This window comes from Porites lutea, chromosome 3 (genome assembly GCF_958299795.1).
Source record: "Porites lutea chromosome 3, jaPorLute2.1, whole genome shotgun sequence".
In the NCBI taxonomy this organism is placed as follows: domain Eukaryota; kingdom Metazoa; phylum Cnidaria; class Anthozoa; order Scleractinia; family Poritidae; genus Porites; species Porites lutea.
Window position 1 is genome coordinate 48,207,788 of NC_133203.1, and position 26,078 is coordinate 48,233,865.

The window sequence follows — 26,078 nt, forward strand, 5'->3', positions numbered from 1 at the left end:
GCCGAGTATTGGTACAAAAGCGTGAATTTATTCCTCGAGGAACTCATAAACATTAAAGTAATACATTTTCTATAATACATGAAATGTTTAGATAGCAAAATTCCTCGAAATACGTCACTTTTTAAACCTACATGACAGCTCTCTCGGCCGTCATGTAAATGACACGTCACGCAAAAGCTTAGAAATTCAAGCGTACTCTATCACAAAACCAAGAACCCTTTTAAGGCGAAAATTTTTATGAAAATAAGTTTTTAGCTGCTCTCTGATACATCATGAAAGTAAAATCTCAGTAGGATCGATAGTTTTGTAGTTTGAATTTTAGTGACGTCATGTGAAAAACAACAATTCTTTAAACCATTTCATATTAGGGATTTAAAAATTTAAAATTAAAGCGCGACAGTAAGATTTCGAAAGAATGGCCGTTTAGCCTCGTTTTGAAAGGGAGATTTTGAAACTTGGAAATGACTTATTCAGGCTGTAGGGCGCTTTCACATGACGTCACGGCGGCCATATTGGTGTTCCAAAACAGTGAAACGGCGGCCATGTTGATGATCCAAACCGGAATCCTGTTGGAGTTGAACTCAAGCTTTTTTTCTGTAAATGCTTTCTTTTGTTCCAATAAATTTGCCAACCTCGTTCCCAGGGTTCTCTCTCTTGCTTGTGTCCTCTGAGACTCGTTATTCAAGCTGAAATTAATATATCGAAAGTGGACTATTACGTATACATACTGGCCACGTGAGTGAAAACGCTCTTTCAACAGGCCACTTTCGATACATTAAAATTCAGCATTTTAGCTAGACTCGCCTACACGTCGAGCTCAAATTTTTTCACGGGCGCTAAGCGCGGGCAGTAGATGTCTTATGGAGAACTTTGAGAGGGTCTACATTTCAGCGAGTCTTAGATACGTTCTGCTTTACCTTTCTTTGTGTCGCTACGCAGCGCTTCTCAATGCGTTACGACACAATAAACAGCTGTGAAGTAGACTAAATCCAGGTTTACACTACAGAAAATTGTTGGCACGGCTCGGGTGAAATTGGCACGGCCAGTGCCAAAAAAGAGCTGGGCAAACTTTGTTTCCGGGCTCTATACCATTTTTACCGTACCAAAAATACCGTGCCAAAATTTTTGGGCCCACGTAAGTTCAAATGGAAGCAAAGGTGGACGACGAAGCCTTCATGCTGTATCTCTTAAGAATGACGTTTCACAAAGTTCAAAGCTCAACTATGGACACCGAGGTTGGCAAAAATTTGCAGGGAAGAATCCTCTACCTTAAAAAAGGAAAGAAAACAAGGAAACTTTTTATGTTTCTTGCGGCTATAATGTTGACAAATCCAATCCACCCATCGATATGAGCGTTTGGTCGCTTCTTTCATAATTGTATTAATTCTTCTACGTCGCTTTCTTTCCAAGAACGTCCGCGTGATTTTGGTAGAGAAACGAGCAGCCATCTTGAAATTTACGCAAGAAAACCGCTAGCTTATATGAATTAAGGCTCAAATTAATTGGCCCGTTTAGGTGTTTACACTACTTGTTCCGTCTGAACCATGCCGTTTTTTCAGCACCCGTACCATTTTCACCCGTGCTGGGACTACCTCGTCGAAGGTCCCAGCACGGGTAAAAATTTTGGTTCGGCACGGATGAAATTTGGTGCGGACCGGTTGTTTCAGGTTGTTTACACTGCAAATTTTATCCCAGCCGAAACCTTTTTTAGGACCGGTGCCATTTTCACCCGACCCGTGCCAAAAATTTTCTGTAGAGTAAATCGGGCTTAAAGGTGTTGTCACACAGGACGATTGGCAACGACGATTTTAGCATATCGATGCCCCATAAGGCCCTTCGTCTCCTCTTGTGTAAATGTCAGCGGTCTTCCGCCATAACAAAAGACGTGTCTCCTGTAGAAAATAACAATGACGAAATGAGAAGATATAGCGGAATATTTCAGTTGATTTCAGCGGTAAATTAAAAGTCTGGGGAATCAAAACGCTCTGCAAGAGTAGAGTGCTTCTTGGCACGATGGAAAACGACGTTCTTACGACGCTGAAGATCTTGATTGTTGGCGAAAGTGGAGTTGGAAAATCTAGGTAAGCTGATAGGGTTATTACAGATAAGTTTTATGTTTAGGTTATTTGTTTCAGTCAGCCGTTTATGTAAGCTTATCACTCATTCCAGTGGTTAAGGATGCAGAGTCCAGGTTTATAGGGTTTATACTTAATTTTTACGTTGAAACGGGCAGGAATTTTTATGGAAGTAATCTCTGTAGAAGTCCAGTGTTACATGTGATCCCTGTAGAAAAAAGTGAACTTATAATTTGAAGATAAAGCTATAGTTTACTTTTAAATTATGTTAAGGATTTGTTTTAAATGACTGTTAAATTGATGATTGCAAACTTCTTCACCTAAATTTTATGCAGCCTACTCCTGAGGTTCACTGACGACACGTTTGATCCTGATATTGGAGCCACAATAGGTAAGTATTGGAGTGGGCCATGTACAGTGCCATCCTTGGGGGCTGTTTACCAGGGAAATTCGTGTGTTTTTGCTAAAGGTTTGGCACAACCTCCTCTATGTTAAAGCAACATTTTCCCACCAGAAAGGTATCACTGTCCCAACCTCTTTAGGCATTTATACAGTGTACGCTGTGTTTCAGCAGCTAAAACAGCAAAAAATTATTCTTTTTAGAAAATCCGTACACTGCACCTTAATGTGAAAAACAAAATGCGCAGCCACAGTCAAACCTTAAAGTGTGACCGCCTCCTGCTTATTGGAACAACTTGCAAAGCAACAACTTTTCATTGTTTCAAGCTGCTGTGTTGTTCAAACCAGAAAGCTGTTACTCAGCTGCTACACTGTACATGAGAATGAAAAATATTGCATGTTTACTTGCTCTTGCAGGTGGTTAGACAGGCAGCATCGATTCTCGACAGTATTTCACAAAATGTTGCAGAAAATTGTTCCATATACACCTCCCATCTAGTTTTACCAATAAACTGGGGCTTATTTCTCATATTATTATTACCCGTCATGGTGTGGACCTGCAATTCTCTGCCATGCTCCAAGAGTTTAAATTTCTTGATTTTTTTCTGTTGTCAATTAATTACTTCCTTCAGGTTAATCAGCAATAAGAGAGATCATGGTTTTCAGTTAACATGCATAAATCTATCACTGCAATGATCTTCTCAACATTTACTTTCATGTGCTCTCCGTGAATTGTTTTATTTTAACAACATAATGAGGAGTATCACAGTTTTAATGTATAAACACAACTTGGAACCAGCCTCATTTAAAAAAAAAATATGATAAGTCTTATCAACAAATTTTTATCAGTAATATTATTATTGAAAGCTGCTTGGAGTTCAAACTTTGCTTTCTTTGATTTGCAGGTGTCGACTTCAAAGTTAAAACACTTACTATTGATGGCAACAAGGCAAAACTCGCTATTTGGGTAAATACTTCATTCCTACAGTGTGTATTTTGGCTGCCAGATAATTTAAATTATTAAAAACTGAATCATTGGATTAGCCTTTATGCCATGCTCTCTAAATTAATGGTAACTGTACACGTCTGCACAAAATTAAAAACAAGCTGAAAATCGGCTGTTTTTACAAATAAAGTCGGGAAGAATTCTCGATATTTTGTGGGCGTTTTTAATAAAACAATTATTCCACTCGCACTTGTTGGATATGAGATGATTATAGCCAACTCGGCACTCAAGCCTCGTCAGGCCATCTGATAGGGTGCGATAAAAAGCAGAAATTGTGCGATATTTTTAGGGTAGATTGTGCGATAAGATAGGACTATCATGCGATAAATTGTGCAATTTTTTCAGGGCTAATTTACATTGTTTTACCAGGTTTCAAAGGAGAAAAACCACTTAAATGTTGTTTAACAGGCAATTTGAATGTAAAGGAATAATGAAACATCTATTTTACAACAAAATAGTTAAATTTGTCCGATTATTTTGACCTGGAAAAGAAAAAGGACACTTGCTTAATATTACATGACACCGTTACACCGCTGACCGCACTGCTTGTCTCTGAAATCAAAATGGCTGGCCAGATACTGCGATTGAAGGTTTCAGATGCCTTGCAAGGCTTTCTCTAGTGGTAAATCACCTTAACTAACATTAAGATTAGGAAAGTGTTTAATTAAAGTTAGAATTCATTGTTTACTTTCCTTGAATTTGGCATTTTTTTGCGAATTATGCGATTTTCCTCAAATTTTGCGACGGATGCAATTTGAGATCAATATTATTGTGCCAAATCACACCATCGCGTAATATCAGATGGCCTGCCTCGTTGGCTATCTCGTGGGATAATTGATAATTATTGCATGCAGGATAAACCATTTTACCCTCACAGCTGATGCAATATTGAGTGATGCATTATTTAAGTCATATTGAATGGGATGATTCCCGGCCTATTAAAGGAAGTACAGGTGTTAATATCAATAAGTCAGTGTTTTGGAGCTCAATCTATTTTACAGTGGCACCTCGATAACGAAGTGCCAAGGGACTGGCAAAATTTATTCACTGTAACAAGGTATTGTTATATCAAGGTACTTTTCCATATGTTTTACTATTACTGAGGTAAGGAAAATCATTCGTTATACCAAGGACTTCATTATATAGTGGTTTGTTTTATCGAGGTTCCACTGGAATTAGATACATACTTAGAACACGTTTGGTTTTGTGTTCTTTTACGAATTGTTTTTTTCTGTAATATTTTTTTCTCTTGTGCCCATCTCAACTGGCACAAAAGCTAATTTCTGGCATATTAAATAGCATTGTCCTTTTATAAGAAAAGAAAGATTTAAAAAAAGCTTGTTTTTGTTGTTGTACCATAGGATACTGCAGGGCAGGAGCGCTTCCGAACATTGACACCCAGTTATTACAGAGGAGCACAAGGCGTTATTTTAGGTAGTTACTTAACTCTATAATTTTCATAATGATTATATCATTTGTGTGTTCTCTTGACAGCCTTTATGGTGATCTCTTGATTCACAATCTCTGTACATAACATCTGGCTTACAAAGTACACATCAAGATAATTTATTCTGAATAAATACATGTACTATTAAAGATGCCGCATAATAGACACTTGCACTATGTAACTCTTACTGTGAAAACCTCTTTTCTCACACTACCAAACATGTTTGCTCTAAGGGCGTGCCAAGTTAAATGGCCCAGAAAGTAGCCACACACAGCACTTGTGGTAAAATTGCATCAATGACACATTTTGGGTGCATTCCTTTGGGATGATAAGGATCAGGATCAGTGAACTTAGATCACTCAGTTCATGGTAGATCAAATGAACCAATGAATCCTTGTGTAGAGTGGATTCATTGGTTTATTTGATCTTCCATGATCCCAGTGATCTCGGATCACTGACCCTGATCCAGATCGTCCTAGGTAAAGGAATGCATCCTTTAAGTCATGCAGTTTCCTTTGATGGTGATAGTAATTTGAAGCATACTATACGACAAAACACTGATACTAACAGGATATTATCTATTCAATTCAGGAATTAACCTTCCTGGGAGGTATCTGCTGTAGTGGGGGTTAAAACTTTAAATCCCAAGAATGACCAACATCAATTTTCTCCTCATCGTATCCATACATCATCAAAAGGAAAGGCTATGAGAAGTAAATGATCACCAAAGGGAAAATTTTTTGGCATTTTATCAAAATCTTTCAACTAGTTCCTTTAAGAAATGTTTTGGAGATTTGGAAATTACAGTGTACATATGTACGTGTGTGGATATTGGGGCTTAAAAGGTCAATTTTTTTCAGTTTTTTGATAGTTACCCCCACAGCTGATACAATATTGAGTGATGCATTATTTAAGTCATATTTTATTGAATGGGATGATTCGCGGCCTAAGGAAGTACAGGCGTTAATAGAGTGTGTAATAAAAGATTTTTGTTCTAAAACTATACGTAACTATATTGTTAGTATTGCAAGTTGGGTAGTTTATTAAGGTGGCCCAGTCTATAATCATTTGAACTTGAGTAGCTATTGTATGCTGCACTATTTTGAAAATTATCTTACCACTCATGTTACTTTCCTTTTAGTTTATGACACAAGCAGCAGAGAAACATTTGATAAACTGGAAGAATGGCTAAATGAAGTAGAAATGTACTCAACCAAAAAGGACATAATAAAAATGTTGGTTGGCAACAAAATAGATAAGGTAATTTCAATTTATATTAGCACTGGCTCTTTAAGCCCTTTAGATCTGTAACAACAAGTATTATGTTGCACGTGTGTTGGTATCTCAATTTTGATTGGCTAAAAACACGCAGCTTAATGTTGCTAGCACTTTTTTTTGCAATATCATACCTTAAGATACTAGTTTTACTACATGTGCATGTACATGTGGAAGTTACTCATACTTTTTGTACATGTGGAAGTGATGCCATTTTGCAGAAAGCAGTTTTACAATGCAAGAAACGTCTGTTTTACAGAGGCTCTCAATTCCATCTGTGGATACTAGTAGCCTGGGGGTGGGACTCCCCATATGAAAGTGGTGGGGATGCTCGTCGTCTCGCTTAGGAGGTGTAAATTTCGGATTTTGGTCTCACTTAGGGTGTCCTGGGCAAAACGCCATCATATTTAGCCGTGAAGGTCTCGTTTAAGGTTGCACGTCAAAAAATATAAAAATATATATATTGTCTGTGTTTTAACATGGTCTCTTTTAGGGGTCAAAAAAAGCTCGGGCCACAACCAGATCGGTCTCCTTTAGGGGTTTAATTCAAAATTTCCGCAAGCATCCCCACCCCTTTCATATGTGGAGTTCCCCCCCCCCCCCCCCCCGGGACTAGTAGTTGTAGATTCTGTGCATGTTTTTTAATTAATTTGTCTGTGGGTATCACAAATTTGATAGCATTTGGGTATCACAAATTTGGATTTCATGGTGGTGATTACATGTAACAATTTACGTTGCTGTTACATTTTAGGAAGGCCGTGAGGTTGACAGGAAACAGGGTTTGCAGTTTGCTCGAAGACATTCTATGTTATTTATTGAAGCAAGGTGAGTAAACAATGGATGATTGATTGTAAAAGGCTTAAATATTATTGATCGTAAATTTCACGGTATGGAACAAAAAAAATTCGACTCCTCCATCGCGCTCGCTCTAGAACCCACGACCGAACCATATTACATTAATGCTTGTGATTATTTTGTTTCATTCATGCAGTGCAAGAACAAAGGAAGGAGTACAGCTTGCATTTGAAGAACTTGTAGAAAAGGTAACTATGTAACTTCATTCTGAGCGATTTCTCGTCAGTTATCATTATAATGATTAAACTTTTAGAAACCTTTAGATTCTAAGACAAGGACGACAATGAGAACGAGTTTTGCTCAATACTAAGTAGTGCGCGCGTCTGAACCAGCGTTATTTTGGCGGGAAAATGTAATAGCCGTCGTCATTCTACTACGGGTTTAGCGAAGATGTCGTAGTGACGGAAACACGTTGTCAAATGTTAGAAGTTTTAATATTTTGCGATCGGAAGGTGGATCAACCTCCTTCAATAAATATAGCCGTGCTAACTTCTCTGGTGAAAAAAATTAAAATGAAGCCTTAAGGTTGTCTATTTTTTGAGAATACGGGAAAATAAATTTAACAGTTCATGCAAGAGCAAGAAGTTTGCATCCAACTATTCAGTACATTAACTTACCAGTTTAATAAGTTTGCATGATATAAATGAATCTGACACAAAATAAAGGCAAGCACGATAAATTATTGTTAATAAACAACGAGTGTTGTTCTTGATTTTCTCTGAAACGGTATTTTGCACTGGTTGTGTAAATACCCTCAATATACACCGGAATGTCACGGCTTGCCGCTTAAGTTGGTTGATGGTATAATCGTATCTGACTGTAATGCTTGTGATCTGCAAGGATGAATATAATTTATTGTTGAGAAATCAGTCACATCGTTGTCGTACTCTCCACCGAATTTTCAATACCAGTGTCCTTCTGGAAATACCGCAAAACTGTTCCACAATGGACGAGACTCAGCTAAAGGGGATGACTATTAAATGACACGCAACTATTGCAGTAGTAGTTGAATTTCAGTGGGACCCGAAACTAAGCCGTATTTAGTGCTTTTGTGTCCCCCGCCCCATGTTAGTACATCTAGGGCCTTAGTTTCTGGGTGAAGTCAGTTTTTCTGGGCGCTGTTCCTGAAAGGCCGGTTAGCGCTAATCCAGGATTAGTTTTGGTCCACTTTTTGTATTTACCTTCCTATGCATTGCTTAGAGTAACATTTTATGTTATCATTTTTTTCGGAAATAAAGGCACAACAGTCTCTTGTAAGCTCTTGTTACGTGTTCTTAGACAAGAAAACCTTGCTTAAAATTTTGTTTATTCCTGGGTTAAACTTAACCATCTTTCGAGGAAATGGGCCCTCAGATAGACTGCAATAATTATTTATTCAAAGAAATGTCAAAGAAATCCCAGTTGTTCGAAGACCGATTAGCGCTAACGCGGGCATAAATTTTAATCCGGGTTTCTCTTTCTTTTGTTTAAAAGCATTTTCTCAAACAATTATCACTATTCTTTTTAGAGCATCCAATCAACAAATTGCAGACCAAAGGAATAGGCAATTTCCGAGTTCCCCGGGCTTCTGTATCAAAACGAGGTTAGGTGCTCAGCCTTTCTTGTGGAAATGAGTTTTATTTGCGTGAGAATGGCCGAATTTATACTAGAGACGAGTTATCTGTCAGACGGAGAATTCGTCTAAGTATAAATCCGAAGACGAATTTTGTTCCATAGATTGTCTAGATATTTTAAGCGGGAAACAGGAAACATTGCGAAAATATAGAAACCAGTCCCTCTCATGTGGAAACTTCGTCAAAAAACCGTCTACGTTACGTCTAGATATAACTGAATTTAGAGACGGATAATCCGTCTAAGACGAATTATCCGTCTGTTAGCACGTCTTCACAATGTGCTAACAGACGAATCAGCCTCAGACGAATTTTGCTCCATAATTCGTCTTAAGCACCGAATTTACACTAGAGACAGATTATCCGTCTGAGACGGATAATTCGTCTCTAGTATAAATTCGGCCAATGAAAAATCATTTCAAAAGCTGAGCACCGAACCTCGTTTTGATACAGAGGCCCGGGGGAACTCGGAAATGGCCTATTACACATGTAACGTGAATTTGCCTTTTAAGCTTTCATATCTGAATTCAAATTTCGCTCTAACCTTGGGTTATCTTTACCCCGCTTTGAACAACCCGGCCCAGGTTTCCAAAGACTAACCTCACTGTCATGTCTTTGTACAGATAATTCAGACACCAGGTTTATGGGAGAAAGATGGTGCCACTGGCGGAGTAAAACTGACAGAAGCCGGTTCACAAGTCATCTCAGGATGCAGTGGAATGTGTTCACTTACATGACTACTCTGACTCAGTTGAAATGTTTTTATCCTTGGACCTCAAAAGTAATTTTGTAAACTTTTCTTACCGGTAGTGATATATTAGACTGTACAGTCCAATCTCCCGGAACCACCCCTGATATTAGAAAAAGGATCCCTATAGGGGAGGTGTCCGCTAATTGAGGAACTCACGTTAAAAATGCGTTGGTTGTATTTCGCTAGGGCCAAGAAGTTGTTAGTGAATACATGTTACAAGCAACACTACAATGAAGTATCGAAGTAATGTACTTAAAGAGGTTGAACTATAATGTTTGTAACCGGCATAAGGGCATGTATTTTTATGGAAGGCTCCAAAAGGGTGTAATTTGGGGTGAGTGAAGATTTAGTTGAACCACGGGCACTTCTGCGACACTTGCAAAAGCAAGAAGGCGTCCAAACATTAAAGGGGGGAAACAAAATGAGAATTCAGTACTTGTTCACGAAAAATCGCGGTTATTTCTGGTTGGTTTTAAAGAGGCTATATCCCATTATTAAAATCTAGCTAGTGGTCTGTTATCAATGTTGTGTTCTGATTGGTTGAGCTACTACTGGGCTATATGTTATAGCCCACTAGTAGCGAAAAGCGCCGGCTTTTTGGCGGCAAAAAAGGATTAAAGTTGTTTTGTCTCGATATTTTTTACCAACTAGTTGGATTTTACTAAAACAATTATTCCTCTCACCCGTCAATAGCCCATTCGGGCTCGAGGAATAATTGTTAATTAATTTCTACCTTTTTTAAAAAACGGTAGAACGTGTCTTTGTATCAATTGAATTCAAAAAATAATTGTCTATTTTTTATTTAACACTATATTTAGGCAATGAAACTACGAGTAACTAGACTTTTCATGCCTCAAACTAATGGTGGGCATTTGCAGGGATTTCTTGGGTAATCTTTTCGGAATCTCGTGAGTTTAGGCTGCCTGAGATCCACAGCACTCTTTCTTGCTTTGCCTCTGGTTAAGCCGAATATAATGGGGAACTTTAGGGAACAGTAGGGAACTTAAGCAACAACGACGGCGACGACTACTAAAGCGTCACTTGAAAAGTGAAGTCCTGCTGCTTCAAACTGTATCGCGCTTATTCCATCTCGTTTAGTCTGTCAAACGTTGGCAGTTTTTTCTGGGGGGTTCAGGAAAAGAAAAATAAAGTTGTCGTCTTGTGTTCACGTTCTCCACAAAACGTGAAATTAGGCATTTTCACGTCGTAGTCGTGCGCGGCAAAAAATGTACAAAAAAGCGTGATGCACGTGCAGAGCTGTTGTTTTGCCTATCTCAACCTATTGCTTTTTTACCGTTCTCGTTGACGTCGCCGTCGTCATTGCTTAAGCTCCCTAATGTTCAAATCATAACGGCCCTTGAAGCCCTGGCTTAACGGGGCTATGTAACGATGATATTGCTGTTTTAGGTCAATTCTTAGCTGAAGTCATTACTTAGTACCTTCACCGCACACACAAAATGCTCCTGGGAAAGTTAGAATAATCTTCAGAAGCTCGTTTACTTTGTGGAGTTGAGAGCAATGTTTCGAGTGGTTGGCCTTTTTTGATCTTTTTTGTACTTCTTTGTGACTGATCGACGAAATAACTTTTCACCTGCATGGTTGTACGCCACGGTTTTTACATAAAAATCAAGGTGGAAGTTTTCTTAACAGTAGGATTAAAATAAAATTTAGCCTGTTCAGCGCGAAAGGAGAAAGTTGCTTCCTTCCGCTCGTGCGTCCGCAAGTTTATGACATGGTATGATCAACTTTTACACTCGCTTGCAAAACTGAAATAAATAAAACTCTCGCTAGACCTGTCCGTAGGGAAATGCGGTATGAATTATAGCCTATTCGAACTTGGCAAGACCTTTTGTAAATTTACACCGCCATTTAGTTTATAATCTTAATAAAAAATATTTCAGGGTTCTATGGTGGAAACAAAGTGTGGTGTATATCTTTCTAGAAAATTAGTATAGGTAATAGCATGATTTGTAGTGATATTTGGCATAAATACCACAAGTGATATTTGAAAATTGTTATACGTAATTTCACGAGCCGTTAGGCGAGTAAAATTTGGGACAATTTTGAATATCACGAGTGGTCTTTATGCCAAAGATCATGTACAAATCATGCTATTATTTGTTTATACTACTACCCGCAAAAGGTTTGAAATTTTCACATGTAGGTATTTCAAATTAAGCTGAAATATCACTGCTCTAAGCCAATCAAATTGCAGTAATTTTTCATGTAGTAGTATAAAAAGTGAAGTATTCCTAAAACAGTATTTAGTACATATGCACGTGGATAAGACTAATCAAAGAAACAGTTCTCTGGAGCGGTATTATCGCATGACCCACAATGGGAAGCAAACTACAAGCTAAAAAAAGTCTTCTTCTGCACTTGGTTTCGCCCCATGTAAGAAAATACAGATACCGAAATCCGAGAAATTTATTTCGCTTGTCAAATCCGGAATCCTGGGCTTTGGAATCTGGAATACAGCTCAAGGAATCCGGAATCCCACTAACGACCAAGTTCCGCTGACAAAGACTGGAATCCAGTACCTGGAATCCGGAATCCGGAATCCACAGCGTGGAATCCAGAATCCCAGACTGTCTTGGATCCCTTACATGGAGCGATTGGTTACTTGAAGCCGCTGTCAAGTGTTGTTTCTGCAATAACGGCTCACGTTAAACTTAATGGACTGAAAGAACTTTGTAATTTGTTTAGTTACCGAGTAAGTGCCACTAGCTGCTTATTTATTTGTTGTGATGATTGTGGGATTGTTAATTGAGTTGTTACCAAAAGAAGCTGTCACTGCGACCTTACGGCAAGGAAACAATAAACACTTGTATTTAATGACTGGTCCCGAGGGAAACAGTTAAGTCTTGTTTCACGAGAATCTCAATGAGACTCAAGTTGCCCCCTCAAAGATTTTGGCGGGAAACAGTTTCATTGTTAGATGTCATGTGACCACGAAGTAACCAGTGAGAGCGTGCGATGTTGGGGAAAAATTCCTGCTACATAACAATGGAGGATATTGCTGGTTTAAACGTTTTTGTAATTGTTTCTTCCTTCGGGAGTATATGGCGCGGAACGAAGGACTTTTCATATATACTTGATTGGCGCCAGAATCAAATTGGACGAAGGACTTTTTTTCAAAGCCTACAGGAAGCTGTAAATCAGGGGCACCCAACGACGGTTTCCTCCTCAAGACACACAAAACACTTTTAAGGCTTTCCAGAGTACTTTTAGATCTCTAGAAGAGATGCATTCTAAGCGGCGCTAGTATCTGTTCAGTCATCCTAGGGGAAATTGAGCCTTTTCGAAATTACAAGGGCTTCCGTATTATTATCCCGAGAATTTAAGATGCAACTTAGCATATTACGAAAGTGAGAATTTTTTTATTGCTCCATCACATTTTTTGAATCCAAAAATTTGAGGTTTCCTTTTTGGTACGAAAAATTATCCTAATCTGGGCAGGGAAATGAGAAAAATCATATAAACTTTAGAAAATCGTAGGGAATATATAAGACAAGCTTCCCATCGGAAATTGTGCATGAATGAAATGGTCATCTAGAAATTATTAGCCCTCCTCAAATAATAGAAAATTCTAGGTAATATTTGCTTCTCCGAACAAATGTTTTCCAGAAAACAGTCGTTGGGTGCCCCTGGTGAATTGTCGGTTCTTGCAAACAATTACATAAAATTAATTAACTTTGGAGTTTGGAGACTTTCAAAAACATTTCACATTTTTATTAAGATGTCTAAGCCAGTCACTTAGTGAACTGTAGGACAGCTATGAAAAGCAAAGAAGCGACAGGTTCTTGGCAAAATTTGTAGATTTCGTTCAAACATTTGCTTTGTCCTTTTGTCGATGCAAAAACGTTGTTGTTACTGAAAGCAACACAAGTCGCATATTCAACTACAGGCAATACTTGGACAAGAACCGAAGGTATGTACGTAATATTCTCGATTTTCTGAATTCTTAATTGCATAGTTAATATCTATGGTAATGAAATGAGACGTTACCAGTACAGGGTCTCTAAACTAGAGAAATGACAATAACCGGTTGCCAGTAGCTCGGCCAGTGCAAATTATGAATTGTACTGGATGGTACTCACGGGCCGCGAAAACATTATACGACGTGTGAGCAGTTTGTCGGCAAGCCAGGAGGGCTCGAAAACTTCAAGTCTGTACCATTCCTTGGCATTCGTGCTCACCTTTGAATTCAATCGGCGGAGTAACTGATGAGTTCTGTTTTACTGTTGAAATGTTCGATCGAGGACCACCTGTCGTAAGCGACCTGCTCTTTTGGAAGTACACATATATCGTAACTTTGAGACTGCATGTTGTAAATTATCTTCCATAAAGTAGATGTGTCCGGACCTCTCCTTGGAAGTAACCCCTGTCGTTGGAACGGGGTTTGTTGGGGTGGGGGGGGGGGGGGGGGGGGGGGGCTATTCCGTTTCCACAACAATCCTACATCCCGAACCTCTATCATCTCGATGCCAAATACTATTTTCTTTCCCAATACCGCATCTCGTGCCATGATTTTGGCGAATCCTGCCTCCAGAGTAGCGGTCAAATCCCGCAAAAGTTTGCGTTTTCCCGAGTCCTGCACTATATTTAGGGTCAAATCCCGCATCCCGAGATACTCCTTCCAGACTCTGTTGAATTAGCGCTTATGGGAGGTTCGACTCTATTTACTCTTTCTATACAGGAAGCCAAATGGCCGACACACAGTCTTTTAACTTCAGCTGCCTTAATGCTGTAATAACCGCGTACCATACCTGCCTTGATGACGTAACAACGATGACCACGCGCAGCTTGTCGTGGTTTTACCCCATCACTTTTGTTGGTTTCTTCAGCGCCCTGCTTCTCGTCATGGTAATTTGCTGTGCTATCGGAGCCATCTTATTTTCCAGCTCCAAATCTTCTTTTCGTCACGAGTTTAAGGAGACGATTGAAGTAATCGTGTGCCTTTTTACTGCACACTTGTCCTTTGCGGCTCTGGTAATAAATTCCGTTTGGTTAGTTGGACAAGTGTTAGCCTCAGTGTGCGACATGCTATCTCTGATGCCACATTGAACTTAACCCTTAAAATTTTCAAAAATCGGCATAGACTACGCGTACCGATCTCAGAGACTATGGACAAACTATTTCTTAGTTTTAATCATTGTTGTATTTTTAGATCAGTTTAACTCTCATTTTACCTGTTTTTATGTCACGGAAGTAGCACTGATCTTCAGAGAGCTTAAATTGTTTTATTTGATTTAGGAAGCGGTTGAATTGGTGGCCAGTTATGTATCCTTATATGTCAACTGATATTTAAAGCAGGGAATAAAACGACTCTAGATTCAACAGTATACTGGAAAATTGGCAACCATCCGGCTGCTAAATAATATGGCTGCACTTTACTTGCTAATAAATCTAGCCTGAGATCATGCCCTCTCCCTATTATCCCTTTCCGCCCTTGAAAAAAAAACATGAAAAAAAAAAAACGCCTGATCGCAGGTTATAATAAATCGAGTTGGAAGAGCTCTTTTTTCAAAGTTTCTCGGCCAGCGAGATGCGCTCACACTGCGCCTGTGATACAGCCAATCGGACGCAACCTTGAAGACGTTTGCCTCTTCAGTCACAGTTGTACAAACAACTTCTTGACAAAGTTGATGAAAATCTTTAATCTCAAAGGATCTTTTCATTCTAAGCGATTAAGAAAACAGTTTGTTATGCTAGTGCATTTACACATGTCCTCCTTTTTGTCTCGTATATTTCATTCGATAAACGCTTAAACCTGACACGTGTCAAGAGGAGCGCGAGGGAGTCATTATTTCTATAGTCTAATATTGTGTAACAAAGATTAAAATCCCCGCGCAGTGTATAGTTATTTAATGTTTATTTGAAAACTGTAAAATCGAAGCTGTTCAAAAGAGACTTAACCGACGTTTCTACAATGCTGCCTTCTTCAGGGTACACTGAAGACTATATACGGTTAAAAAGTTCGTTAAATTAGCTTAACGAACTTTTTATCGGTATATAGTCTTGTACCCAGAAGAAGGCAGCATTCATTTGCCGAAACGTCGGTTAAGACTCTTTTGAACAGAGTCGATTTTACAGTTTTCAAATTTACAGTCATCATGTCAGTACCCCTTTATCCTCGCGTTCGCTCGCTCTCTGCTACTGCGTTTTCGTTGGGAAAATAGAGAGGCAGTAACGAACTTTGTAATACAGTGGTGAAGTCAAAACAGTTAGTATGTTTGATTCGTAAGACTACACTTTGCAGCCCTTTGCAGAAGACCAGTCACATGCTTTACTGGAAAGCAGGACATAATATTAGTTCTTATTGTTTGTCTTTGTACCACGTGATTTAGCAGGACCCTTTCCCGAAATCTGTATTGATGTAACCAGTTGTCACCCATCTAGTTTTACTAGTGCCAGACTCTTTTGAACGATCGACAAAGTCGACAGCGTGACCAATTTGCAAATGCAAACCAAGTTTACAATTATATTCAATTAACAACCAACCGTATTATTGTTTACTGTAGCACTGAATAAAAGTGCCATACAAAGCAAACAAAGAATTACCTCCGACGCTGAAAAGCCTAAACTACTACGGCCCTCTGCAACGAAACGTGTTCACCTAGATGGATTCTTCTTCTTCTAGCGGCATATTATTGATATAAAGCGGTCAATATCTTATGAGATGATTGGTCAGCTTGAAATGCGCGATGCTTTGATCTTCATAGTGAACTTTTGGCTGTGTCGCAATCTTGCAGACCATTTTAGCGAAATGACTCGATCCCATGGCATGTGGGCCTGATGTTTAAAGTTACAATTATCGAAACGACCCTGAAAAGGAGCGATCTGTTGATTTTGCTTTGGTATTTGGCTCAACAACTCAGCCATGGTAGCCGAGTGGATATCTTGTCTTGAAAAACGGTGAGTTAGATATTCTTATTTGTTCCTTTTACTTCAGTATTATGTACATCGATCGTTATTCCTAGAGGACGGGCCATTATCTCATTAAGTAGTAAAAGTTATAACTTATACGAGTAGGAAGGAATGTCCACAATTTCCTTTAGGGTCCCCATTACTCTGAAAATACGGTATAAAATTCCAAAACATCAGCAATTTAATGAAATAGTTAAAATTGAAGAGCTAAAAAACCTTGCATTAGATTGAATAAAAAATTGAAAAGGAAAAAACAATGTGAAATAAAGAGATGTAAAATATCTTATCTGATTTGGACCATGTAACAAGGAAATTCATTTAATCGAAAGTCCAGCTGAATGACAGGAATCTGCATACATTATAATATTAGTACAATTAAAATTCCTTTGCTTTGATGTAAACTTAATTCGTCTTTTCTTTGATCCTGGCAGAATTTATAACATCATGTCGTCATGTCGCTCTTATAACAACACAGTCCGGATTATTCCAAATTTGATGACTGTTATATTGTAGTCGAGGCTTATCAACTTTGTGTATCCAACTAAAAAATGCATGATTAGACGCATATTTAGAACCTACGAGACGGTTAATTTGAACAGTATAACTTTAACGCTACTTGCTTTCCAATAAACAAGTCTTACAGTCAAAACAACTAACATAAACAGCACAATCAGAGTATAATTATCATGATATTAATAGTTCAACCTAATATGTAGTATTGTACTTATGTACATGATAGTGTTTTCATTTTTTAAATTTTTTTTGTATTTTATTGTATGTTGCAATTAAACGGTACAATAAAATAATTTTACACAAAAGAAAGTCTGTTACGCTCCTCCAAATAACAGCTCACTCGACAGTAACTGATAGCTTTATTTTGTTGTGGGTTTAAAAAAAACCACTTGAAAACTATCCGAGCATTGAAAATTGGACATAGATGAATACTGGCCCAACCTGCTGAAAATACGACAAGAAAAAGGAAACAAACTGGATGGCATGGCACCTAGTTTCTGCTGGAATTTTGCGGCGCATTTTATACTTAAAAATCTTATAATACTACTTTGATAGTCGACTATAACTGATCAGTAAAAGACAACTTGGAATAATGAACCTTTCTAGAAACTTATATTTTAAATTAGGAACCAATTCAATAATGTAGCAATAATATTAACAATTAAACTTAAGCAATTTCAAATTATTTATCACAACTAACCTTGGCCAAACACTTTTGACGTCAGACGTGATTTTAGAAAGCTTAAAATGACGTTGACGGCAAAAGTCAGTTTTACTCTCTTGACCAAGTTTTTCCATTATTTTTCGTCTTTGTTGATTATAACTTCAGAAGAAATAGTGGTTTCGATTCAGAATCATGCATAAAAATATTTTGCACAGTTTTTATCTGCTCAAATCCTAATTAAAAATATTGTCAACTTGAATCTGACATTTGTCGGTTATAATTACCGTAAACGCGACTCCGTATCTCTCTAGTAGTTTAGTACGTATATGAAACGTAGGCCAAATAAATTTAAATTTCATATATTTATATCTTTGAAAACTTCTTCAGAAAATAAAAACTGCCCTAGAAGTTTCAGTATGAATTTCAATAACGTAGAATTTTACTCCATCTTTGGAATATTTGAATATAATTAAAACTAGTGCGAGCGGTTTTAAATGGCTACCCGTAATTATAATACGAATAAACTTACGTGAAGAGGTAATAAAACTTTAATTTCTTCGGCTCCAATCAGTTCATAGATACTTTACCATTCCCCCCAGTTCTTAGCAGTTGGCTGGAACCTCAGCTATGTCAGCGTAGCACTTTTTTTCCATTCCATTCCTCAGTCACATCCGTTTTATCTATTCAGCACTTTGCCCCTGTTGATATCACTATACTTACCATGGTGCGACTTTACTGCTTCGCGCTCAAAAAAAGAATGGTCATCGAAAGTAGGGAAAGCTATTACATCCTTGCTATCCATTAAAAAAAGCACGTTTAAAGGTCTACTCACTCGTGTTATAATATCAATAACGGGCTCTTTCTCATTTAGACCTGCAGACAGGACAGGTGAAGATCTGGACATCGTTTACGCCAAACTAAAGGTACATAATAGCTATTTGTTAAAAGAAGTTGTCGAGGGATGAAATAAAAATCTTTTTTTTTTTTATAAGAATATATTTTATAAGAATATCGAGGCTGAAATTTGCGAAATTTTAAGAATATTTTAAGAATAAAGCCGAGGCTGAGATTTTGAAAAGGATAGATATAATTTTGTGTATTGAAACATCCGTAAATACAATACAATTTTATGTTTTTAACTTAACCGTATAAAATTATTCCTTTCTCTGAACGGCGAAACTAGCCAACAAAACGAAAAAACCTGCACTAGCTATAGCAAAATGTTCAACGCTAATGACAATTCGATGAACGGTACATGTAATACATATGTACAATATTCAGCACAAAAGACATGAGCTAAACCGCAAAAAAGTATTATGACAAATTCTTTCCTTTTTAAATAACAAAACCTAGCGAAAACAAAAACAGCACTAGGCTTTGCCTGCAGTTTGGCTCCAAAGTTACTTCGACAAAATGTCATAAGCTATAATTTAAGAATAATACAAAAATATTTTCAGCCTAAAATCGGCAGAAAAATAAGAATATTCAGCCTGGGCGGGAAAAACAACATTCTTATTTTTAGAAAAAGAGTGTACCAATTGTATAGAACATTTTAGGAGGACCCACCTACAATGTGAGCACAATACTGCTAAGGCATATGAGTTGCGTAATTAAGAGAACGTCGCAAAGAAAATTAACTGAGTGAAACAATAAACTAAACACACACGTTGATCAAATAAGTAAATTGATTCAAATGAAAGAGGGGGAACTCCCTTATAAAAGTGACAGGAATGCTCGTCGTCTCGCTTTGGGGTGTAAATTGCTGATTTTGATCTCACTTAGGGTATTTGGGACGGAAAGTTACTATATTTGCCCATTCAGGTATCGATTAGTACTGTGCATTGAAGAAATTTACAAATTATGCCCTGACATTGACCACCCAGAAATCTCCCTTGGGGGTCACTTTAAGTTTGAGCCACACCCACACTGGTCTCCCTTAATGAGTTAATTTGAATTTTCCGACGAGCATGTATCCCGGTCACTCGAGGGCTAACTAAAGACGAAAACACAGACCACCATGTGGGGCGAAAAGAGAAAAAAAAAAATAGGTAAATGGAAGACGTTTTGGAAAGAAGGAAATCGGACCTGATACAGGCCAAGGGTAAATTGAAATGTGACCGTTTCCGAGCCATCATAGTTCCGGCGAAAATGACCAGCTTTTCGTCTTTTTACTTGCACAGAAGTTGGAGCGTAGGTAGCAACTTAGTTGTACCAATGGGGGTAGGTAATAATTTAGCGAGTTGGTTTTATTTCCTACGTAATCGAGCTTTTAAGCGAGTAAGATACCATATATGCCATAGGCAGTCAGTGGATAATAAAAGGGAGTCTTTTAAACGGCAAGTCTCGATCATTTACACGAATTTAAATGAGCCGGTTCAGAAAGAGTTGAAATGTAAAAATAGAGTTGAAGTAATTAACCGATGAAAAATGTATAACCAATGAACTGTCCACGATTTCAATCGCCTTCTTCCTTCATAGGAACTGCGAGTTTTTGATCGATTTCACACGACGGTACTTCATCAGCTCTGTTACTATGCATACTATCAAGACCTGGAAGAGAGAATTACTTGTAAGTAAGATTGGCTCTTTGAGCGAACGTAGCTCCGATTTAAGTCGCTGAGGTAAAACGAGCTCCATGTAACTCTACATTACAACTAAAAATAGATTTAGCCAAGGCTAAAAGCGAATCTCTTTCGAGCACTATTAAAAACTGTCTTGTTAAAGAAAAGTTTTGTGAGCCTGCGTTCAATTGAAAACCTTAATGATCAGCGGACAACTTAAAAAAACACGTCACCTCAATGAGCTGTACACCTGAGCCCGCAATATAGTCGTGTGAAGCTGGTCAGCGGGTACTGGTAGCCTATTTTGACAGATGTCAATTAATCATAGGTTAGTAAACGCAATTTGTATGTCTCGGACTTAAAATGTAGTAAGTAAGACACTTCATATACGCTAACATAAAGGGGTGGACGGACGTACCGATGATTTGGCCAGAACCTATTTTTCTTACCCATGGTGCTCCGCCTCGCGCTTGAGAGAGCTTCGCTTTAAAGGAAAACGAACCAGGATTTTTAACAATCTGCTAACGGTACGACTGCAGGTGGTGACGAGCACTTCAGCTTGTGAGAAGAGCCGACATGAAACTCTTATAAAGCAGAAAACTACTCTACAACTACTTAAAAAAATTTTTCTGCACACTAACATGGTTGCCCAGCTCTCTTGTTTTCTACACAATGCCTGCCGTGACGTCTATAACAGAACTGAATTATGCCAGTGAATTATGTAAGATTTAGTTACCATTCAAATAAACTCAAAGCTAATTATTGTTGAAGTGATATTTTAAGGATTGAAAAGTTCGTCTTTCAAGCTTAAGCACTTTTTTAAAAAGTAAATCATAGCTAGATAAAGTTATCATACTTACCAAATGAGTGGATCCTATGTGTTGCATCGGCTGCCAGCAATTCGCGGAAAATTTTTTCATAATTTTTATTTCATGGTTTTGCATTACTTTTCCATCTAATAGTGTTTCGCCAAGGGGACATTGGATGCTACTGGTACGCCGTTCTATCAGGAACACTTGATGTTTACGTGTCAAGCTCTGGGAAATTCGAGGTACTGTTTCGGACTGTTCCAGCACCTCGAACCCGGAAATCTGACAAGAGATGCCTTATATCCGAGTGAAGCTAAATTATTTCAGTTTATATTAAACTTGGTTTCAGCCGATCAAGTTTACGACAGAAATGTACCGGCCTGCGTCCCTGTTAAAACCATACTGCCAATAAAACTGTCAAAAAAGGCGAACGGGACGGCTGACGGGATTGAACAAGTCAGTTGCTCCTCAAATATTCCTCACCTCATCTGATCTCCCGCTCGATTCTTCCTTGTTGTTATTAGGGCATTAAATATAGCTACGCCGAGCAAAAGAAGAAATTTAGCTTTCACTTGGATATTACGAAGTATATCTTCCTAAGTCATCTTGGCAGTCACTGTTATTATTAAATACATATGATATAGATACATTTTCTGCCTGTTAGCATTTAGTTAAAATAATGAAGATAATTGTGCATAAACTAATTTTTATTTATCAACCCAATACACTAGGATGCGGAGGTCATTTGCAGCCTGGGGCCTGGGAAGGTGTTTGGTGAGTCAGTCCTGGATGATACTCCAAGGTATTGTTAATAATAATAATAACAATGGGGAAATATATACAACAAATCCCTGGTAACATTAAAAAAAAATGAACTACTAACATTAAAAAAAATGAACTACAGAGGATCACACTATTTAAGACACTAAGACTGGTGACTAGACACAAATTCATATTTACTGCTCTCTTCTTACGGAGCTTTTTAGGGATAATGAAACAAGTAATTCAAATTGAACACAACTAAGTTAGAAATCCAACTATAGTACGGAGGCGAAGAAGTTGTCCATTTTTACAAGTGTGGTCAAGGATTTGTACATGGGCCTGTCGAGAAAAATTCATCTAGTACACGGGGATTAACGCTAAGATTAGCGCTCTAACAGTTCGGCCACACTTCCTAGTCTTACTACTCCTGTATTCCTGACATTTATTTTTAAACGGGTCTATTTTCCAAAGCTTGATTCAAATAAAGTTTGTTGTTGTTGTTATCTACAGGCAGGCGACAGTTATCACTAGTGAATTCTGTGAGCTGTTACTAGTGGAGAAAAGGGATTTTCGGGTCATATGGAAGGTACGTCATTGAAGATTTCACAGGGGGATAACAGCGGGAGGGAAACAGAGAGAACAGGGGACGGTAGAGGCACGGGAAGGCGGAAGAGAAAGAGCGGGAGGTGCGGACGTCTAAAAGGAATTAATATTTCGCCATAGAAAAAGGGCTTAAGGGATGAAACCTTGAAAAAAAAGGGGCGAAAGCAGGCCGGGGAAATGCAACGTACGGGAGGTGAGAAGTTTGGGCTCACACTGCCCCCTTTAATTATTCCGCGGATTTCAGTTCTTACAAGCTAGGATAACATGGATAATGCCAACAGGGGTCTTTTTTGCATGAGCATGCGCGACCGCTGACTTGTCAAAGAGCACGCGACCAGTGACAGTGACCGTGCTGCATAGTCATAGGAACCAAATTGTTCACTTTGAAAGCTTGCTTGAGATTGAAATGGTAGCAGGAACTTAGGAAAGACCTTCGTTGTACAAAATAAGTAAAGATCTGTTGATTTAAAGTGGAGACTGATGCGCTGAACGAGGTGAAAGAGCAAGTTTCTCAAGGATGTCTGACACGAACATGGCTGCTTGTTGTTGTTTGGCGCTCGACTCGTGTCTTGATTCCCCTTTAAGAACCGCAAAGTTTGGCATAGAATGCATTGCTGATGCGTAGCTATTGAGCAAAATGTTCTTTATTTAGTGTTTGTCTATAAATCGGATGTAAATCGGTTTCTCGATGCCGTAGAGCATTTCTGGCAATAATTTGTTAATAGCTGATTTAGCCATATTTCGGGAGTGGATTAATAACGATCAGCGGGCGACTACCACGCCGTTTTCAGTTGGAATAGAGAGTTTTTGCCTTAAGTATTTTAGGGATACAAAGTTTGTTTATAGGAAAATTGTAGAACTTCATGTTTTTGCGTGGACTAACATTGTAACGCATCTTTTACAGGAATTTGCTTTTGGCCAGAACTTAAATGTTCTAATGATTTTTAACTTTTGGTCGGCATCATATGTTTACTGTACTTCTTGGAAAACCTAACCGTTTGTTTCATCAAAATCGGTCACAAGATTGGACTTTAATTTCGGTCCTATTGAATGCAGTTTTGACTGTGTCTCATTGATATTCATTTTTTTATTGTTCGGAGACATACAGAGTGACTACCACCAACATCTCACCAGGTGACTAATCTACGTCTCGTTTGCTCTTAATTTTGTAGCTTTAAAGTGCTTGGAAAATTGTAGAACATATATTAATTCACTGCTGAACTGAACATCGGCTTTCGCGCACTTCGAACCCGTTGAAATTTGCTGTTTTTTAATATTTATCTTCCTTTCCCATTTCAAAACAAAGAAAATTGAAAGTGTTTACTTGCATCAACAAACGTTTCTGCACTTTGTCTAGACTTTGATGAGGTCAGCGCAATCCTCCAGGCACTACATATACGCGCGCTGTTGTCCAGGTCAAGTGGGGAGATGAAATTTGATAGTAGCTCGTGTATGTTAAAGCCGGTCTACTTCGCTTTTTTTTAGACCATGTTAGAGTTTTTTTTTTTGCAAACTACACATTTTGTTACATCACCAGTACATTCGCCAAGACCAACGAGCAAAATAATCGCTATGATAGCTTTGAGACGCGCCATTTTGATGAAGGCAAACCCTGTGGTGAGCCTCCATGCACATCGCTTGTTCAGCGGTCGCGCATGCTCATGCAAAAAAGACCCCTGTTGATAATGCCAAGAGCCTATGAGGTTTCTGTAAAGGCTTCTGATAATACTAATTAAAAAAAAGCAATTCGCAAAGAAGAAAATAGCAGTTAAAGACGCAACTTATGTAGCTGCCAAAAAATTCAGTCTTGCCGAGACTCGAACCCTGACCTCTGCTAGTATACACCGGTGCAGCGCTCAGTAACCAGCTGAGCAAGCAAGCCAGCTGGGGGCAGCTGCAGGTCATCAATTTAGCGAGTTGGTTCGTACTATATCTGAAAAAGATGATGATGTAATGATATATAATGAATTTCATTTTATTAGAACTTCGGAATGAAGAAATAAATGCAAAGAAGACCATCGCAGTTAAAGTTGCAACTTATGCAGTTGTGAAAAGAAAAAGTGAAAAAATTCAGGTTTGCCACGATTGCTGACACTAAATAATGTTTCTCTTCCAGCGAAGCAAGTCGTACCTTGAGCATCTGATAGCAACGACCTCGTCTTTAAAATTGTATTCTGGAATGAAAGGTATAACAGCAAAAAGTCTCACTTATAACTTGTAAAGTAGTGGTTAATTTTCCCATAAATGTGTTTTATTTTCCAAAATGTTATAAATGTTATCCTCTTTCCTTTTTAGAAAAGAAGGAGGAGAACACGGAAGGAAATGCTTCGGATAACGACAATTCGGCTACGGTAGGTGCCTGTAGCTAATATAGCTTAACTGCGCGCGAGTACCGCATGAATGTTTCCTAGTCTGTGTTTTTCTAAATCCTCCATAGTGCCAGGAAAACAATAGAACTGGTTAACGAATGATCAATAAAATAGTTTACAGGATGGTCAGTCAGTCATAATTACCTCACAATCATCTGTCAAGGTTTGACTACGAAAAGAAATAGGCTTTTTTTACATTTCGTTTTATCAGATCCGTAGCTTTTGCTGAGTACTCCCTAAATGTAGGGTAAAATAAGTGTAATCCCCCGTTCTCTTAATAAAACATCACGTTACATAGTGTGTAACCTTTATACCGGGTGTCCATATTTACCTCACAGTGCCCCTTTAAGGACTTATCAGAAGCTGGTATGGTCCTCCGCCATAGAATGAAGCAGTCATCTAAACTTATCTGCAAACGAAAGCTTGGTAACCAAGCAGTGAAGAGATGCTTTGTTGGCTCGGAGGCAATTGATTGGTTGAGGAAAATCAGTCCACTAGTTCACGGCCGTTTCCATGCCATTGCTATGCTGCAAGCCTTGCTGGAAGAAGGAGTCATCACTCACGGTAAGGTTGACTAGTCAGACTAACCCCAAAAGAAGAGGTGTGGGGTGTGTGGCGTACCATATCCCGAGGGAGTGGGGGAATACTTTCATAAATTTAGGATAGGTGTTTGTCGCCCAAGGTCTTAAACCCTGATCCCACTCAAAAAATTGACACCCTATTTAAGGCCCAACACCGAAAAATGACACCTTATTCAAGGGAAACACACAACACTGCAACACACGAATCTTCATTAGATCGCTTTTCTAATACTCTTCCTAGTACTCTGAAGGAAATTTCAATTTTAACAGAATTTGTTTCTCGTGTAGCTAGGCCATTTACGTACAACAATTTTAGCTAATACAATTTAGGTGCCCTGCTGTCTAAGAATCACACCGGGAACAAAGGTTACACAATGTCACAAATGATAAGAATGATACCCTAGTTACTAGTTCTTCCCATTCTCACATATGGTCTCGCTGTGTATGGCGCTTCTGTTATACAGTGTTTTTTAGACAGGTGCCATAAGCGTCATTTTACCTCTCAAACAGTTAGCATTTTTAATCTTTTAGAACAGCAAGATAAATCCGCTTTCAAAAGAGTTATTAATAATCATATGATAGGTGCGATCATTCCCAAAGATAAATAATTAGTATATAATTTGCCTAGGAGAAGGTGTCACCTTCCTCAGATAAAAACGGAGAGATACAAGAAAACTTTTGTAAATAGATTTATTTTTAAATATAATTTAGTATAGTATTATTCTATCTTATATTACTATTGTATTTTATCGTGTATCTTTTAATACTTTTTCACTGTAACTTAGGATATGTATTTTTATCCTTTGATTGAATAAAGACTATTATTATTATTATTATTATTAGAGATTTATCCGACTAATAGGCAGTT

The 26,078-nt window shown here is 38.2% G+C and overlaps 3 protein-coding genes across 4 annotated transcripts in view; all 3 read left to right on the forward strand.

Moving 5' to 3' along the window:
- The first annotated feature begins 1,873 nt into the window (after positions 1–1,873).
- Positions 1,874–11,326, forward strand: LOC140931318 (ras-related protein Rab-18-B-like). Its single transcript, XM_073381102.1, has 8 exons — positions 1,874–2,081; positions 2,411–2,466; positions 3,380–3,441; positions 4,842–4,914; positions 6,069–6,187; positions 6,954–7,027; positions 7,194–7,245; positions 9,291–11,326. Exons 1-8 carry the CDS (start codon positions 2,014–2,016, stop codon positions 9,402–9,404), a joined length of 618 nt encoding a protein of 205 aa, XP_073237203.1. The 5' UTR covers positions 1,874–2,013; the 3' UTR covers positions 9,405–11,326.
- A 4,406-nt stretch (positions 11,327–15,732) lies between these two features.
- Positions 15,733–24,724, forward strand: LOC140932416 (rap guanine nucleotide exchange factor 4-like). Its single transcript, XM_073382029.1, has 9 exons — positions 15,733–16,336; positions 18,397–18,448; positions 20,004–20,094; positions 21,049–21,137; positions 21,627–21,697; positions 22,168–22,243; positions 24,377–24,446; positions 24,556–24,611; positions 24,698–24,724. The coding sequence occupies exons 1-9, from the start codon at positions 16,302–16,304 to the stop codon at positions 24,722–24,724; spliced, it is 567 nt and encodes a 188-aa protein (XP_073238130.1). The 5' UTR covers positions 15,733–16,301.
- A 242-nt stretch (positions 24,725–24,966) lies between these two features.
- Positions 24,967–26,078, forward strand: part of LOC140931319 (rap guanine nucleotide exchange factor 4-like) — a 28,929-nt gene continuing 27,817 nt past the window's right edge. For both annotated transcript variants that reach the window (XR_012164955.1, XM_073381103.1), the window contains exon 1: positions 24,967–25,193. Coding sequence is in view for 1 of the 2 variants with exons in the window: in XM_073381103.1 (XP_073237204.1) it covers positions 24,998–25,193 (196 nt within the window). In the remaining variant the exon portion in view is untranslated. The remainder of the gene's footprint in view (positions 25,194–26,078) is intronic.

Coding starts and splice junctions, on each gene's coding strand:
- LOC140932416 (XM_073382029.1), top strand. CDS start 16,302: ATGGTAGCCGAGTGGATATCTTGTCTTGAAAAACG. Junction 16,337..18,396: donor ATATCTTGTCTTGAAAAACG/GTGAGTTAGATA, acceptor TTTCTCATTTAG/ACCTGCAGACAGGACAGGTG. Junction 21,138..21,626: donor CAAGCTCTGGGAAATTCGAG/GTACTGTTTCGG, acceptor CCAATACACTAG/GATGCGGAGGTCATTTGCAG.
- LOC140931318 (XM_073381102.1), top strand. CDS start 2,014: ATGGAAAACGACGTTCTTACGACGCTGAAGATCTTGATTGTTGGCGAA. Junction 3,442..4,841: donor AGGCAAAACTCGCTATTTGG/GTAAATACTTCA, acceptor GTTGTACCATAG/GATACTGCAGGGCAGGAGCG. Junction 7,028..7,193: donor ATGTTATTTATTGAAGCAAG/GTGAGTAAACAA, acceptor TCATTCATGCAG/TGCAAGAACAAAGGAAGGAG.